This window comes from Thalassophryne amazonica, chromosome 9 (genome assembly GCF_902500255.1).
Source record: "Thalassophryne amazonica chromosome 9, fThaAma1.1, whole genome shotgun sequence".
NCBI classification, from domain to species: Eukaryota; Metazoa; Chordata; class Actinopteri; order Batrachoidiformes; family Batrachoididae; genus Thalassophryne; species Thalassophryne amazonica.
The window spans coordinates 12,199,872-12,217,531 of record NC_047111.1 but is presented as its reverse complement, the minus strand read 5'-3'; the positions used below and the strand labels follow the sequence as shown (position 1 = coordinate 12,217,531).

At 43.3% G+C, this 17,660-nt stretch overlaps 1 protein-coding gene across 1 annotated transcript in view; it reads right to left on the bottom strand.

Moving 5' to 3' along the window:
- The window catches only part of ccdc90b (coiled-coil domain containing 90B), a 31,738-nt gene extending 16,864 nt beyond the window's left edge, over positions 1-14,874 (bottom strand). Inside the window, exons 1-8 of the mRNA XM_034177592.1 lie at positions 14,661-14,874; positions 13,976-14,095; positions 13,593-13,696; positions 13,415-13,516; positions 12,281-12,322; positions 5,740-5,811; positions 5,363-5,416; positions 3,015-3,129 (exon numbers count right to left, since the gene is read on the bottom strand). Coding sequence (XP_034033483.1) covers positions 3,015-3,129; positions 5,363-5,416; positions 5,740-5,811; positions 12,281-12,322; positions 13,415-13,516; positions 13,593-13,696; positions 13,976-14,095; positions 14,661-14,730 — 679 coding nt within the window. The 5' untranslated portion in view covers positions 14,731-14,874. The remainder of the gene's footprint in view (positions 1-3,014; positions 3,130-5,362; positions 5,417-5,739; positions 5,812-12,280; positions 12,323-13,414; positions 13,517-13,592; positions 13,697-13,975; positions 14,096-14,660) is intronic.
- Between the last annotated feature and the right edge of the window lie 2,786 nt (positions 14,875-17,660).

Genomic DNA, 17,660 nt, shown 5'->3' with positions numbered 1-17,660 from the left:
TAGCAAGGAAAGGTTTGTTGACCTTCACATCACAGATCATGCTGTGATCTTTACAGAGTCAGTGGACACTCTGATTGCAGCACGCGACAAGGACACGCCCACATTTTCCCTCCTCCTGGTCAAGAACACGCCCACATTTCACCTGGATGTCACAGATATTTTAGAGATGTGGGATGGACCTGGTGTCTGCCTGTTTGGCTGCCATCCAGGACACTGATGTGGTTCTATGTCATGGACGCGGTGAACGCACACTCTCAGACTTGACCTGATGACATCATCATGTCAACACGAGCGTGACTTCGTGTCAATCTTCCAAAGAGCTATGACCTTTGACGTCTCCTGTCAGTTTTTTGTCTCCATGTTGGACTTAAAGTGAAATCAATCAATCAATCAATCAATTTTTTTTTTATATAGCGCCAAATCACAACAAACAGTTGCCCCAAGGCGCTTTATATTGTAAGGCAAGGCCATACAATAATTATGTAAAACCCCAACGGTCAAAACGACCCCCTGTGAGCAAGCACTTGGCTACAGTGGGAAGGAAAAACTCCCTTTTAACAGGAAGAAACCTCCAGCAGAACCAGGCTCAGGGAGGGGCAGTCTTCTGCTGGGACTGGTCGGGGCTGAGGGAGAGAACCAGGAAAAAGACATGCTGTGGAGGGGAGCAGAGATCGATCACTAATGATTAAATGCAGAGTGGTGCATACAGAGCAAAAAGAGAAAGAAACAGTGCATCATGGGAACCCCCCAGCAGTCTACGTCTATAGCAGCATAACTAAGGGATGGTTCAGGGTCACCTGATCCAGCCCTAACTATAAGCTTTAGCAAAAAGGAAAGTTTTAAGCCTAATCTTAAAAGTAGAGAGGGTGTCTGTCTCCCTGATCTGAATTGGGAGCTGGTTCCACAGGAGAGGAGCCTGAAAGCTGAAGGCTCTGCCTCCCATTCTACTCTTACAAACCCTAGGAACTACAAGTAAGCCTGCAGTCTGAGAGCGAAGCGCTCTATTGGGGTGATATGGTACTACGAGGTCCCTAAGATAAGATGGGACCTGATTATTCAAAACCTTATAAGTAAGAAGAAGAATTTTAAATTCTATTCTAGAATTAACAGGAAGCCAATGAAGAGAGGCCAATATGGGTGAGATATGCTCTCTCCCTCTAGTCCCCGTCAGTACTCTAGCTGCAGCATTTTGAATTAACTGAAGGCTTTTTAGGGAACTTTTAGGACAACCTGATAATAATGAATTACAATAGTCCAGCCTAGAGGAAATAAATGCATGAATTAGTTTTTCAGCATCACTCTGAGACAAGACCTTTCTGATTTTAGAGATATTGCGTAAATGCAAAAAAGCAGTCCTACATATTTGTTTAACATGCGCTTTGAATGACATATCCTGATCAAAAATGACTCCAAGATTTCTCACAGTATTACTAGAGGTCAGGGTAATGCCATCCAGAGTAAGGATCTGGTTAGACACCATGTTTCTAAGATTTGTGGGGCCAAGTACAATAACTTCAGTTTTATCTGAGTTTAAAAGCAGGAAATTAGAGGTTATCCATGTCTTTATGTCTGTAAGACAATCCTGCAGTTTAGCTAATTGGTGTGTGTCCTCTGGCTTCATGGATAGATAAAGCTGGGTATCATCTGCGTAACAATGAAAATTTAAGCAATACCGTCTAATAATACTACCTAAGGGAAGCATGTATAAAGTGAATAAAATTGGTCCTAGCACAGAACCTTGTGGAACTCCATAATTAACTTTAGTCTGTGAAGAAGATTCCCCATTTACATGAACAAATTGTAATCTATTAGACAAATATGATTCAAACCACCGCAGCGCAGTGCCTTTAATACCTATGGCATGCTCTAATCTCTGTAATAAAATTTTATGGTCAACAGTATCAAAAGCAGCACTGAGGTCTAACAGAACAAGCACAGAGATGAGTCCACTGTCCGAGGCCATAAGAAGATCATTTGTAACCTTCACTAATGCTGTTTCTGTACTATGATGAATTCTAAAACCTGACTGAAACTCTTCAAATAGACCATTCCTCTGCAGATGATCAGTTAGCTGTTTTACAACTACCCTTTCAAGAATTTTTGAGAGAAAAGGAAGGTTGGAGATTGGCCTATAATTAGCTAAGATAGCTGGGTCAAGTGATGGCTTTTTAAGTAATGGTTTAATTACTGCCACCTTAAAAGCCTGTGGTACATAGCCAACTAACAAAGATAGATTGATCATATTTAAGATCGAAGCATTAAATAATGGTAGGGCTTCCTTGAGCAGCTTGGTAGGAATGGGGTCTAATAAACATGTTGATGGTTTGGATGAAGTAACTAATGAAAATAACTCAGACAGAACAATCGGAGACAAAGAGTCTAACCAAATACCGGCATCACTGAAAGCAGCCAAAGATAACGATACGTCTTTGGGATGGTTATGAGTAATTTTTTCTCTAATAGTTAATAATCTGGACGCTCTTCTCGACTTCTAACAAAAACTTATTTTCTTTTTTTTTAACACCTTCACATTCAGATCCAGGCCTGAGTCTCCCATGTGCCTTTTGGCAAACTGCAGCTGAACATTTTTTAGAAAATCCATCTGTGTTCCACCATGAACCGCCACAGGTCCTGGATGGCAACCAGCCAAAAACTCCTGAGAGCTGCCTGGGACCAGCCTCCTCCACGTGTTCATGTGTTCATCCCCCGACTCATCAAAGAAAACCCGCTGGAAAACAACCGAGTTTGTCCCATTCTGGGAACGCCTGGAATTCCTAAATGTTGACGTGATATTTTGTTTCATTTGATCCCGAAGACTGTCCAAATACTTCTGAACCAGAGTGCAGAGGTCATGGTGCGTTCAAGTGAACTCGGCAAATAACAAACATCATAAAAACAAAATCCCTGAAAATAAAAACTACAGTGTTTACAAACAAGTCAAATAAAACAACAAAACAAACGTGTGTGTGTGTGTGTGTGTGTGTGTGTGTGTGTGTGTGTGTGTGTGTGTGTACCTGCGAGGTATCGGACCGTATCTAGTTTCAGTGACTCCAGGATGGTTTTGAGTGACGCCACCTTCAGGTCAATCTTTTTGTGGATTTCCATGTTGTTGTGTTCAATGTCGACTTTCTGAGGAGACACAGAGTGTGTTTCAATTCAAAGGCTGCGTCCTTCAGGTATGGATCCTGATGACACGCCCACAGTTCACCTGCTGCAGCAGATCCATGGTGACTTTAGACCAGCTCAGGTGCCTGTACTACGAAGCGGGGTTAGCGGCTTATCAGGGTAACTTCGGGAGTAAGTTGATGACGTGTGGAGTAACTTCCCGGTTAACCCGTACTACGCTGCATGCCAAACCTGCTCCGAGCAGGTTATGCTCTCGGTTAGCTTGAGGTTTTCGCTTAACCATTCCCTTTATAAGTACCGCCCATCCACCTTCAATCACTCCGAAGACAATGCCGGCCTACCTGGATGATCCATTTGATATTGGGGCACAAATTGTGAGGGGCTCTCTTCGCAGGGCGAGGGCTTTTAAAGACCGCCAGAATCCGCTGACATACCCGGACGATATTCTCCATGAAAGATATAGATTCTCAGCCGAGGGAATTCATTATCTTTGTCAGCTGATCGGGCCAGACGTCTGTAACATCACCCATCATAGCAATGCCCTATAGATCAAGCAGATAATGTGCCTTGCGCTTAGATATTTTGCTAGTGGACAATTTATGTATTCCATCGGTGATGCTGAACATCTGAGCAAGAATACTGTATGTCGTATGATTCGCAAGGTAGTACTTGCTCTATCTCCACAGCATGTCTTTTTCCTGGTTCTCTCCCTCAGCCCCAACCAGTCCCAGCAGAAGACTGCCCCTCCCTGAGCCTGGTTCTGCTGGAGGTTTCTTCCTGTTAAAAGGGAGTTTTTCCTTCCCACTGTAGCCAAGTGCTTGCTCACAGGGGGTCGTTTTGACCGTTGGGGTTTTACATAATTATTGTATGGCCTTGCCTTACAATATAAAGCGCCTTGGGGCAACTGTTTGTTGTGATTTGGCGCTATATAAAAAAAAATTGATTGATTGATTGATTGATCTAAACTGTTGGATGCTTTTGTCGTTTTCCCTGGCCATTTATCCGCAATGCAAATCAAAGAAGGGTTTTATGCAATCGCGGGTAATTACTAATATCAAAATAGGTCTAATGCATGTCCATTAATTAGGCGAAGTGGGGCTTATCAATAACAATTTCTCCTAGGTTTTCCAAAAGTAATAGGAGCCATTGATTGCACTAAAATCCAAATCAGTGCACCCCTGGGAGAGTACGAGGGCGATTGTCAATCGCAAATCTTTTCACAGCATCAATGTGTAGGTATAGCCGTTCTATTCGGCCTATTTCATATACCCATTATCGTGTAGTCCACTCTAAGCTCACCTTCTTTTCACTTATTTCAGCCACATAAGGGTTGCTTTGGTTTGGGTGATTTTTCTAAATATTCTAATATACAATTACTATAATTACATATTTCACATTCTTTTTCTCCCCACATGGGGCTGTCCTGTTGGATAACCTTCATGCCAAAGTGATATATGTGTAACTATGTTAACAGAATGACCATTAATGGCTTTAAATCCTTAGATAGGTAGCCTATTTAGGAAACATTAAATTAACCTAAGATCTATTAGTAGGCCTATGCCCACTTCTGAATCGTGTTGCATCTGGGCGTAATTAATGAAAGAAGGTCATTATTTTACACATATCAGACATTCCACAGGTTAATCATCTGTAACAGATTTGGAGAACAATTAAATTGTACGTACGCATTTACCCGATCAGCAATACGTTGCCAACAAGCCTGTCTTGCTTTACTGGCAAACGATGTCTTCGATTTCCCCCTTAACGTTAATTTAAATTCCTCGTAGCTCCGCATAATAATCGTGCATTCTTCTTCGGTAAAGTAAGGTGACCGCGTCATCATTGAAAAATTGTGACGTGCGCTGCAACCTGCCCCTTTTATGTGAACGCGCACAAACTCCAATTAGGTTAACACAGGTTCAACAAATCAACATCTTAATCAGTGTCATAGTACCGATTAACACCACTTGAGAAAACCAGGTTTTGTCAACCCCGGTTTAAGAAGTTAACCCTGGGTTACAGCTGCGTAAGTTAACCCCACTTCGTAGTACAGCCCCAGGTCTCAGGTCAGACCGGCGTCCGCTCAGTTCACATGGGATGGTTAGAGTTTTAATCCCGCCGTACTTTTCAAGATCAGAATTGATACTTAAAAAGGGGCGGAGCCAAGGTGGCTATCTGGTTGGGATGTGTGTGTGTGTGTGTGTGTGTGTGTGTGAGATGACTGTGTGTTCTTTACCTTTTGGTGAAACTCTGAAGTGGCCTCCATCAACTTCTTCCCCTGTTCAGTGAACTGACAAGAAAAACAAAAACAGTTTGTTGTTGACAACAGAAACACAACAACCAAGACAAGAGACAAACACACACGCATGACAAAAAACAGATGGACGACAAAAACACCACAACCAAACACACACGACAAAAAAAAAAAAAAAAACCAGACGGACGACAAAAACAACACAAACAAACACACACACAAAAACCCAGCCAGACAACAAAAACAGCATAAACAGAAAAGGAAAAAAGGGGCCCGTTGACAAAAACGGTGCCAAAAAAAGTAGATCAATAACTGACAGACACACAGACAGTCAGACACACAAACACAGACACACGCACCATGTCTGAGATCCTGCTTTTCTCCAGGTTGATGTCCAGTTTTGCTTCTGCTCGGACTTTCTGACACTCCTCCTGAACACAAACATCTGGAGCTGAACTCGTGTCATGTTTCATATGGTTTCATACAGTGTCATCATGTTTCATACGACGTCATCATGTTTCATATGGTTTCATACGGTGTCATCATGTTTCATACAATGTCATGTTTCATATGGTTTCATACGGTGTCATGTTTCATATGGTTTCATACAGTGTCATCATGTTTCATACGATGTCATCATGTTTCATATGGTTTCATACGGTGTCATGTTTCATACAGTGTCATCATGTTTCATATGGTTTCATACAGTGTCATCATGTTTCATACGATGTCATCATGTTTCATATGGTTTCATACGGTGTCATGTTTCATACAATGTCATCATGTTTCATATGGTTTCATACAGTGTCATGTTTCATACAATGTCATCATGTTTCATATGGTGTCATCATGTTTCATTCAATGTCATGTTTCATATGGTTTCATACGGTGTCATGTTTCATACAGTGTCATCATGTTTCATATGGTTTCATACGGTGTCATGTTTCATACAGTGTCATCATGTTTCATATGGTTTCATACAGTGTCATGTTTCATACGATGTCATCATGTTTCATACGGTTTCATACGGTGTCATCATGTTTCATACAATGTCATGTTTCATATGGTTTCATACGGTGTCATGTTTCATATGGTTTCATACGGTGTCATCATGTTTCATACGATGTCATCATGTTTCATATGGTTTCATACGGTGTCATTATGTTTCATACAATGTCATGTTTCATATGGTTTCATACGGTGTCATGTTTCATACAGTGTCATCATGTTTCATATGGTTTCATACAGTGTCATCATGTTTCATACGATGTCATGTTTCATATGGTTTCATACGGTGTCATGTTTCATATGGTTTCATACAGTGTCATCATGTTTCATACGATGTCATCATGTTTCATATGGTTTCATACGGTGTCATCATGTTTCATACAATGTCATGTTTCATATGGTTTCATACGGTGTCATGTTTCATACGGTGTCATCATGTTTCATACGATGTCATCATGTTTTATATGGTTTCATACGGTGTCATCATGTTTCATACGTCATGTTTCATATGGTTTCATACGGTGTCATGTTTCATACAGTGTCATCATGTTTCATATGGTTTCATACAGTGTCATCACGTTTCATACGATGTCATCATGTTTCATATGGTTTCATACGGTGTCATCATGTTTTATACGATGTCATCATGTTTCATATGGTTTCATACGGTGTCATGTTTCATACAGTGTCATGTTTCATATGGTTTCCTACAGTGTCATCATGTTTCATACGGTGTCATGTTTCATATGGTTTCATACGGTGTCATCATGTTTCATACAATGTCATGTTTCATATGGTTTCATACAGTGTCATCATGTTTCATATGGTTTCATACAGTGTCATGTTTCATACGATGTCATGTTTCATATGGTTTCATACAGTGTCATGTTTCATACAGTGTCATGTTTCATATGGTTTCATACGGTGTCATGTTTCATATGGTGTCATGTTTCATATGGTTTCATACGGTGTCATGTTTCATATGGTGTCATCATGTTTCAATCAATCAATCAATCAATTTTTTTATATAGCGCCAAATCACAACAAACAGTTGCCCCAAGGCGCTTTATATTGTAAGGCAAGGCCATACAATAATTATGTAAAACCCCAACGGTCAAAACGACCCCCTGTGAGCAAGCACTTGGCTACAGTGGGAAGGAAAAACTCCCTTTTAACAGGAAGAAACCTCCAGCAGAACCAGGCTCAGGGAGGGGCAGTCTTCTGCTGGGACTGGTTGGGGCTGAGGGAGAGAACCAAGAAAAAGACATGCTGTGGAGGGGAGCAGAGATCAATCACTAATGATTAAATGCAGAGTGGTGCATACAGAGCAAAAAGAGAAGGAAACAGTGCATCATGGGAACCCCCCAGCAGTCTACGTCTATAGCAGCATAACTAAGGGATGGTTCAGGGTCACCTGATCCAGCCCTAACTATAAGCTTTAGCAAAAAGGAAAGTTTTAAGCCTAATCTTAAAAGTAGAGAGGGTGTCTGTCTCCCTGATCTGAATTGGGAGCTGGTTCCACAGGAGAGGAGCCTGAAAGCTGAAGGCTCTGCCTCCCATTCTACTCTTACAAACCCTAGGAACTACAAGTAAGCCTGCAGTCTGAGAGCGAAGCGCTCTATTGGGGTGATATGGTACTACGAGGTCCCTAAGATAAGATGGGACCTGATTATTCAAAACCTTATAAGTAAGAAGAAGAATTTTAAATTCTATTCTAGAATTAACAGGAAGCCAATGAAGAGAGGCCAATATGGGTGAGATATGCTCTCTCCTAGTCCCCGTCAGTACTCTAGCTGCAGCATTTTGAATTAACTGAAGGCTTTTCAGGGAACTTTTAGGACAACCTGATAATAATGAATTACAATAGTCCAGCCTAGAGGAAATAAATGCATGAATTAGTTTTTCAGCATCACTCTGAGACAAGACCTTTCTGATTTTAGAGATATTGCGTAAATGCAAAAAAGCAGTCCTACATATTTGTTTAATATGCGCTTTGAATGACATATCCTGATCAAAAATGACTCCAAGATTTCTCACAGTATTACTAGAGGTCAGGGTAATGCCATCCAGAGTAAGGATCTGGTTAGACACCATGTTTCTAAGATTTGTGGGGCCAAGTACAATAACTTCAGTTTTATCTGAGTTTAAAAGCAGGAAATTAGAGGTCATCCATGTCTTTATGTCTGTAAGACAATCCTGCAGTTTAGCTAATTGGTGTGTGTCCTCTGGCTTCATGGATAGATAAAGCTGGGTATCATCTGCATAACAATGAAAATTTAAGCAATACCGTCTAATAATACTGCCTAAGGGAAGCATGTATAAAGTGAATAAAATTGGTCCTAGCACAGAACCTTGTGGAACTCCATAATTAACTTTAGTCTGTGAAGAAGATTCCCCATTTACATGAACAAATTGTAATCTATTAGACAAATATGATTCAAACCACCGCAGCGCAGTGCCTTTAATACCTATGGCATGCTCTAATCTCTGTAATAACATTTTATGGTCAACAGTATCAAAAGCAGCACTGAGGTCTAACAGAACAAGCACAGAGATGAGTCCACTGTCCGAGGCCATAAGATCATTTGTAACCTTCACTAATGCTGTTTCTGTACTATGATGAATTCTAAAACCTGACTGAAACTCTTCAAATAGACCATTCCTCTGCAGATGATCAGTTAGCTGTTTTACAACTACCCTTTCAAGAATTTTTGAGAGAAAAGGAAGGTTGGAGATTGGCCTATAATTAGCTAAGATAGCTGGGTCAAGTGATGGCTTTTTAAGTAATGGTTTAATTACTGCCACCTTAAAAGCCTGTGGTACATAGCCAACTAACAAAGATAGATTGATCATATTTAAGATCGAAGCATTAAATAATGGTAGGGCTTCCTTGAGCAGCCTGGTAGGAATGGGGTCTAATAAACATGTTGATGGTTTGGATGAAGTAACTAATGAAAATAACTCAGACAGAACAATCGGAGAGAAAGAGTCTAACCAAATACCGGCATCACTGAAAGCAGCCAAAGATAACGATACGTCTTTGGGATGGTTATGAGTAATTTTTTCTCTAATAGTTAAAATTTTGTTAGCAAAGAAAGTCATGAAGTCATTACTAGTTAAAGTTAATGGAATACTCAGCTCAATAGAGCTCTGACTCTTTGTCAGCCTGGCTACAGTGCTGAAAAGAAACCTGGGGTTGTTCTTATTTTCTTCAATTAGTGATGAGTAGAAAGATGTCCTAGCTTTACGGAGGGCTTTTTTATAGAGCAACAGACTCTTTTTCCAGGCTAAGTGAAGATCTTCTAAATTAGTGAGACGCCATTTCCTCTCCAACTTACGGGTTATCTGCTTTAAGCTACGAGTTTGCGAGTTATACCACGGAGTCAGACACTTCTGATTTAAAGCTCTCTTTTTCAGAGGAGCTACATCATCCAAAGTTGTCTTCAATGAGGATGTAAAACTATTGACGAGATACTCTATCTCCCTTACAGAGTTTAGGTAGCTACTCTGCACTGTGTTGGTATATGGCATTAGAGAACATAAAGAAGGAATCATATCCTTAAACCTAGTTACAGCGCTTTCTGAAAGACTTCTAGTGTAATGAAACTTATTCCCTACTGCTGGGTAGTCCATCAGAGTAAATGTAAATGTTATTAAGAAATGATCAGACAGAAGGGAGTTTTCAGGGAATACTGTTAAGTCTTCTATTTCCATACCATAAGTCAGAACAAGATCTAAGATATGATTAAAGTGGTGGGTGGACTCATTTACTTTTTGAGCAAAGCCAATAGAGTCTAATAATAGATTAAATGCAGTGTTGAGGCTGTCATTCTCAGCATCTGTGTGGATGTTAAAATCGCCCACTATAATTATCTTATCTGAGCTAAGCACTAAGTCAGACAAAAGGTCTGAAAATTCACAGAGAAACTCACAGTAACGACCAGGTGGATGATAGATAATAACAAATAAAACTGGTTTTTGGGACTTCCAATTTGGATGGACAAGACTAAGAGACAAGCTTTCAAATGAATTAAAGCTCTGTCTGGGTTTTTGATTAATTAATAAGCTGGAATGGAAGATTGCTGCTAATCCTCCGCCCCGGCCCGTGCTACGAGCATTCTGACAGTTAGTGTGACTCGGGGGTGTTGACTCATTTAAACTAACATATTCATCCTGCTGTAACCAGGTTTCTGTTAGGCAGAATAAATCAATATGTTGATCAATTATTATATCATTTACCAACAGGGACTTAGAAGAGAGAGACCTAATGTTTAATAGACCACATTTAACTGTTTTAGTCTGTGGTGCAGTTGAAGGTGCTATATTATTTTTTCTTTTTGAATTTTTATGCTTAAATAGATTTTTGCTGGTTATTGGTAGTCTGGGAGCAGGCACCGTCTCTACGGGGATGGGGTAATGAGGGGATGGCAGGGGGAGAGAAGCTGCAGAGAGGTGTGTAAGACTACAACTCTGCTTCCTGGTCCCAACCCTGGATAGTCACGGTTTGGAGGATTTAAGAAAATTGGCCAGATTTCTAGAAATGAGAGCTGCTCCATCCAAAGTGGGATGGATGCCGTCTCTCCTAACAAGACCAGGTTTTCCCCAGAGGCTTTGCCAATTATCTATGAAGCCCACCTCATTTTTTCATACAGTGTCATGTTTCATATGGTTTCATACAGTGTCATGTTTCATACGGTGTCATGTTTCATATAGTTTCATACAGTGTCATCATGTTTCATACAGTGTCATCATGTTTCATACAATGTCATCGTGTTTCATATGGTTTCATACAGTGTCATCATGTTTCATACGATGTCATGTTTCATATGGTTTCATACAGTGTCATGTTTCATAAAGTGTCATCATGTTTCATATGGTTTCATACGGTGTCATCATGTTTCATACGATGTCATCATGTTTCATATGGTTTCATACAGTGTCATGTTTCATATGGTTTCATACAGTGTCATGTTTCATATGGTTTCATACGATGTCATCATGTTTCATATGGTTTCATACGGTGTCATGTTTCCTATTGTTTCATACAGTGTCATCATGTTTCATACGGTGTCATCATGTTTCATACAGTGTCATCATGTTTCATACGGTGTCATCGTGGTGTCATATTTCATACGGTGTCATGTTTTATACTGTGTCATGTTTCATTGTGTCATCATGTGGTGTCATGTTTCATACCGTGTCATGTTTCACATGCTGTCATCATGTGGTGACATGTTTCACATGCTGTCATCATGTGGTGTCATGTTTCACATGCTGTCATCATGTGGTGTCATGTTTCATAAGGTGTCAATTTAATGTGGTGTAATCATGCTTCATCATGTGGTTTCATCGTGTTACATACGGTGTCATGTTTCATGTGGTTCCATGTTTCATATGGCGCAATAATGTTTCATGTGGTTTCATGTGGTGTTATTGTTTCATATGATGTCACCATGTTTCATACGGTGCCACCGTGTCATGTTTCATTGTGTCATCATGTGGTGTCATGTTTCACAAGGTGTCAATTTAATGTGGTGTAATCATGCTTCATCATGTGGTTTCATCGTGTTTCATGATGTTTCATACAGTGTCATGTTTCATGTGGTTCCATCATGTTTCATATGGTGCAATGTTTAATTTAATGTGGTGTAATCATGCTTCATCGTGTGGTTTCATGATGTTTCATGTGGTTCCATCATGTTTCGCACAGTGCAATAATGTTTCATGTGGTTTCATGTGGTGTTATTATGTTTCATATGGTGTCACCATGTTTCATACGGTGCCATCATGTTTCATGTGTTCTCATTGTGTTTCATGTGGTTTCATCATGTTTCATACAGTGTCATTGTGGTTTCATGTGGTGTCATGCAGCTTCGGGATTCTGCATCTCACCTTCAGCTGGATTTTTAGCTGCTCCAGTTCTCGCTTTATTTTCTGTGGAATTAAAAAAGAAAGGAGAGAAACGGATCAGGTCCAAGTCCCAACTTCACTCTGCACATTCTAAAATCCACTTTTCTTCGTCATGTCACCAGATTTTCTGTTTTGCAGCTGCTTGCATAGAACCTGGACCGCACCGGGTCCATTCAGGTCCCAATTTGTTGTCTGGAGTCTTTTTTCAAATAACATCTTAGACAATTAAACCAGTTTCCACAAGTAAAAAAAACTGTGTGGATTTCAAAGCTGATGATCCAGGACCGGGTCTTACTGGAGGCTGGAACTTGGGTATCACTAATAACCACATCACGCGACACTTTGCTCAACGGTAACTTTTAAAAACATGATATAAAAACTGACTGATCCCTGAAGGTTGTCACGGGTGACTGTGGGGATTCAGTCCCACCTGCTCCGAGAATCCAGCGCAGCTTCTTTGTAACCTGAGATTATTTTAGCAAAGTCTGTTTAAGTTGGTCAGCTCTTCTGGAACATCCTGAGAATGTAAGATCCTTGACAAGTTCCTGGACATCACATCCATGTAGAGCGGGAGGCGTAGAATTTTTCCCAGTGAACTGTAGTGTTCCTCAGGGACGTGTTCTGGCTCCTATATGTTCAGTCCTTGCATGAACTGGATGTTGGACGTGTTGGGTCTGGGTACTGGGTCTGGTTCTGGAAACCAGCAGTTCATGTGTTTTAAGTATGTTTGCTGTGATCTTTGCAGAATCTGTGGATTCCCATAAAACAGGACTTGAGAATCAGAGGCTCAGTAAGATCCAGGTTTTCAATGGCTTCCTGAACTTGGCCATCAGAAGAGTCTCAGCAGTTGCATTCATGTCTCTGGGATTGAGAGATGCCTGGAAGGAGTGGTGCAGCCATGTGGATCCTGAGCATGACCTCTGTGTTCAAGGCCCCAGAACCTGGTAAAGGACAGGAACACATCCACACACACGCGTGCAGCAGCTAGCGCATCACGTCAGCATGATGGAGCGCCGGTCTGCTGTGCAGCTCCAGCCTTTGCCCCTGATCTGACCCGGTCCTGTTGCATATTTTAGTTTCAGTTTGGAGGTCAGATGTTTACGGGTGAGGTTGTACCTCGTTCTCAGAGCGGAGGCTGGCAAACTCACTCTTCTCCAGGATCAGCATGTCCTTCTTGATGGAGTCCAGGTGAGCAGTGATCCGCTGCAGAGCGATGGCCTGAAAAAACAGACAAACCGGTCAGCAGGGGGCGCTGCAGCCCAGCTGATCTCCAGACGGGTGACACAGGTCCTACCTGATGGGATTTGGTCACCATGTCTCTGTAGACAATGTCCACGTTTGCCGTGGACAGCGTGACCAGAGCAGACACGATGAGCTCCGCCTGCCGCTTCTCAAATCCTGCATGAAAATTAAAAGCAGCAGAAACCATAGACTCAAAACTAGTTGGACTCCAGTCTCGAAGTCTGATGTTAGTCTGACAACAAACCAAAGATCTGCAGTAGACCCCAAACAACCCAAAGGACATCAGCGGGACATCCCCTGATGGAAGTGCCCTTCAGCAAGGCACAAAACTCAAACCAGGAACATGAAGCTGCCCCCCCGCACAGCGTCGGGGGGTGTGGCAGGTTATGAGGTAAACAGACAAAACCATAAATTTGGTCTCTGGCGTTTTCTCACCGCTACTCTGCAGCTCCGTCACCAACGTGTGGGAGTCAAAGGTCAACTTCCGCTGGTCCAGAGGCATCAGCTCCACTTTGCCCAGGTCAAAGGTCGCCACAGGACCCAGCAAATGGAACGCTGCCACAAACACACGTCAGTAAACATCCAATAATCAATCAGTAATGATCAATATCAGAATCCAGTTTGAAACAAGTTTATAAGTCATATGACCTGTTGTTACACACTGATAACAAACGGGGACCGTGGCGTTCAGGCTGACGCCGCAGTGACCACAGACCGAGCAGCTCAAACCACACTTCTCTATCCACCAAAGCCAGCTGGGAGTTCTAATCCCTCCAACGAGTCCGGGGTCACAGGGCTCAGCCCGCCATGTGGACCCACAACCCACAGGAAGGGGAGTCAGGTTCTAGTTCTGCTCGGCCAGTGGCCCCGGACCCTTTGTGACATCATTAGATTTTTGATTGTCACTTTTATAAAAACTGACGTCACACTTTGTTGACGTTACTGGTATGCAGAGTAGTAAGATGGCGGACTGTGGCTTCAGAAACGATCCAGACACCTGAGTCTGTTTTTCTCTTCAGTCTCGTGACGGCAGAGCGCGGTGAGCTTTAATCACGTGACTGGCGAACTTTTACGGTCCAGACCGGTTCTTGTCGGAACTTTGATCTGGATCCGAACTCACCTCTCCAGGTTTCGACCCGCAGCGCCCCGCAGCGCCGAAACAGCGCGTTCATCCCGGAAATCACGATCATCAGAAAAGTTCTGTCGACAGTGAACTGGATCAGACCGAAAAGACGAAACCGGTTTAACGCTGAACAGAACCGGAACCCGGCGGCGCAACGCGCACACTGACTTCATGGACCGTCGGAAATCTTCACCACTCAGTGACGTCACTGCAGAGGCGTGACCGGATTAAAAAAACTGAAAAAAAAAAAAAAAAATCAACAGGGATGCTGGCAGTTGGAGACCTCAGTTTACAGAATATACTTAAACTACAGTCTGGTAGGATCTGCTTTAATTACTTTTACGACTGTCTGAAGACTACAGGATTACTGCACAGGTTATAAGTCTACGTTTTTTTTTATTGTTTTCTTCTTGGACCAGAAGAAGAGGGGTTTCAACTTGGGAGACAAAGAGGAGCAGCGTAGAGTCCAGCAGGAGCTCCAGTGGAGGATCCGGGCAGCCAAGAAGGTGTATGGAGGGAAGATGGAGGAGCAGCTGACCAGGAACAACGTCAGAGACGTGGAAATGCCGCAAGACCGCCTCCGGATTTGGGCAGGGTGCCAGCAGGACTGCAGATGGGGATTCTCGGTTTGCAGAGGAGCTAAACAGTTACCTTAAACATTTTGGCTCCTCCACGCCTGCTCCCCCGCCTGCTCCCGGCCCCCCACGTCTCCAGCAGCCAGCCCTCCAGTCTCTCTGACACCCCACCTTCTACCCCCTGGTCACCCCCACTGCACCCCGGACCTCGTCCCTCCTCCCCCGTGACTGTATTCAGCACCAGCCCACCTCAACTCACACCTCAGCTCCCCCTCCGCCCCTCACTGTAACTCCAACCGTGGTGAGAGCCAGCTCCTGCGGCTGAAGCAGAGGAAAGCAGCAGGATCTGATGGGATCTCCCCGAGGCACATCTTCAACATGAGCCTCAGCCTGGGGGTGGTCCCCACCCTGTGGAAGACCTCCTGTGTGGTCCCGGTTACCAAAACACCACACGCCAAGGAACCGGCCCACTACAGACCAGTTGCCCTGACCTCCCACCTCATGAAAACCATGGAACGGGTCGTTCTGTCTCACCTTCGCACCATGGTGAGCAACACCCAGGACCCACTGCAGTTCGCCAGGCCCAACATCGGGGTAGATGACGCTGTCATCTACTTACTGCAATGAGTGCTCACCCACCTGGAGACCGGCGGGAGCGCTGTGAGAGGCATGTTCTTTGATTTCTCCAGCGCTTTTAACGCTATCAGACCGGCACTGCTACGGAGGAAGCTGGAGGACGCAGGTGTGGATGGACACCTCGCTGCCTGGACCATCGACTACCTCACTGACCGCCCACAGTACGTGTGGCTGCGCGGCTGTCAGTCTGAGGTGGTAAGGTGCAGCACCGGGGCCCCCCAGGGCATCGTCCTCTCGCCTTTCCTCTTCACCCTTTACACCTCGGACTTCACCTACAACACAGACAGCTGCCACCTCCAGAAGTTCTCTGATGACTCCGCCATTGTGGGTCACGTGTCTGAGGGGAACGAGCTGGAGTACTGGTCGGTCATCACAGACTTCATGGACTGGTGTGAGCGCAACCACTTGTGTCTCAACACCAGTAAGACGAAGGAGATGGTGATCGACTTCAGGAGGAAACCACCACCTCACCCACCGGTGAACATCCAGTGGGAGGACATAAAGACTGTGGACAGTTTCAAATACCTGGGTGTTCACCTCAACAGCAAACTGGACTGGACTCACAACACTGACGCCCTGTACAAAAAAGGTCAGAGTCACCTCCACCTCCTGAGGAGACTGAGATCCTTTTGGAGTGAGCAGGTCACCTTCTACAACTCTGTTGTAGCCTCTGCTCTCCTCTATGCTGTTGTCTGTTGGGCCCCGGGCAGCACAGAGCGGGAGAGAAAGAGACTGAACAAGCTGGTCAGGAAGTCCAGCTCTGTCCTGGGCTGTCCTCTGGACTCTTTGGAGGAGGTGGATGATAGGAGGGTGTTAGCCAAGTTCAAATCCATCATGAACAACTCCTCTCACCCTCTGCACCAGACTGTAGTGGAGCTGAATAGCTTGTTCAGTGACAGACTGAGGCACCCTCAGTGCAAGAAGGAACGATACCACAGGTCGTTCCTCCCTGCTGCTGTCAGGCTGTACAATAACACTGTGAAATAACCACATGCAATAATATGTCCACAAATCACATGCAATATTAATATGTCCACAAATCACATGCAATATTAATATGTCCACAAATCATGTGCAATATTAATATGTCCACAAATCATGTGCAATAGCAACTCGTTTACAAATCCCTGCACTAATGTCACCTTATCACATCTAAACTCCATTTCACATATTGTAAAGAAGATGCTCCTATCTCCCTTTCAGTCCCAATCATGTTTATATATATATATATGCATATGTATTATGTGTATAGGTATGTGCGTGCATATGTGTATGCGTGTATGTATATGTGTATATGCATATGTACACATACGAGGTCTGTCCGTAAAGTATAGGTCCTTTTTATTTTTTTCAAAAACTATATGGATTTCATTCATATGTTTTTACGTCAGACATGCTTGAACCCTCGTGCGCATGCGTGAGTTTTTCCACGCCTGTCGGTGACGTCATTCGCCTGTGAGCACTCCTTGTGGGAGGAGTCGTCCAGCCCCTCGTCGGAATTCCTTTGTCTGAGAAGTTGGTGAGAGACTGGCGCTTTGTTTGATCAAAATTTTTTCTAAACCTGTGAGGCACATCGAAGTGGACACGGTTCGAAAAATTAAGCTGGTCTTCAGTGAAAATTTTAACAGCTGATGAGAGATTTTGAGGTGATTCTGTCGCTTTAAGGACTTTTCACGGTGCGAGACGTCGCGCAGCGCTCTCGGCAGCGTCATCAGCCTGTTTCAAGCTTAAAACCTCCACATTTCAGGCTCTGTTGATCCAGGACGTCGTGAGAGAACAGAGAAGT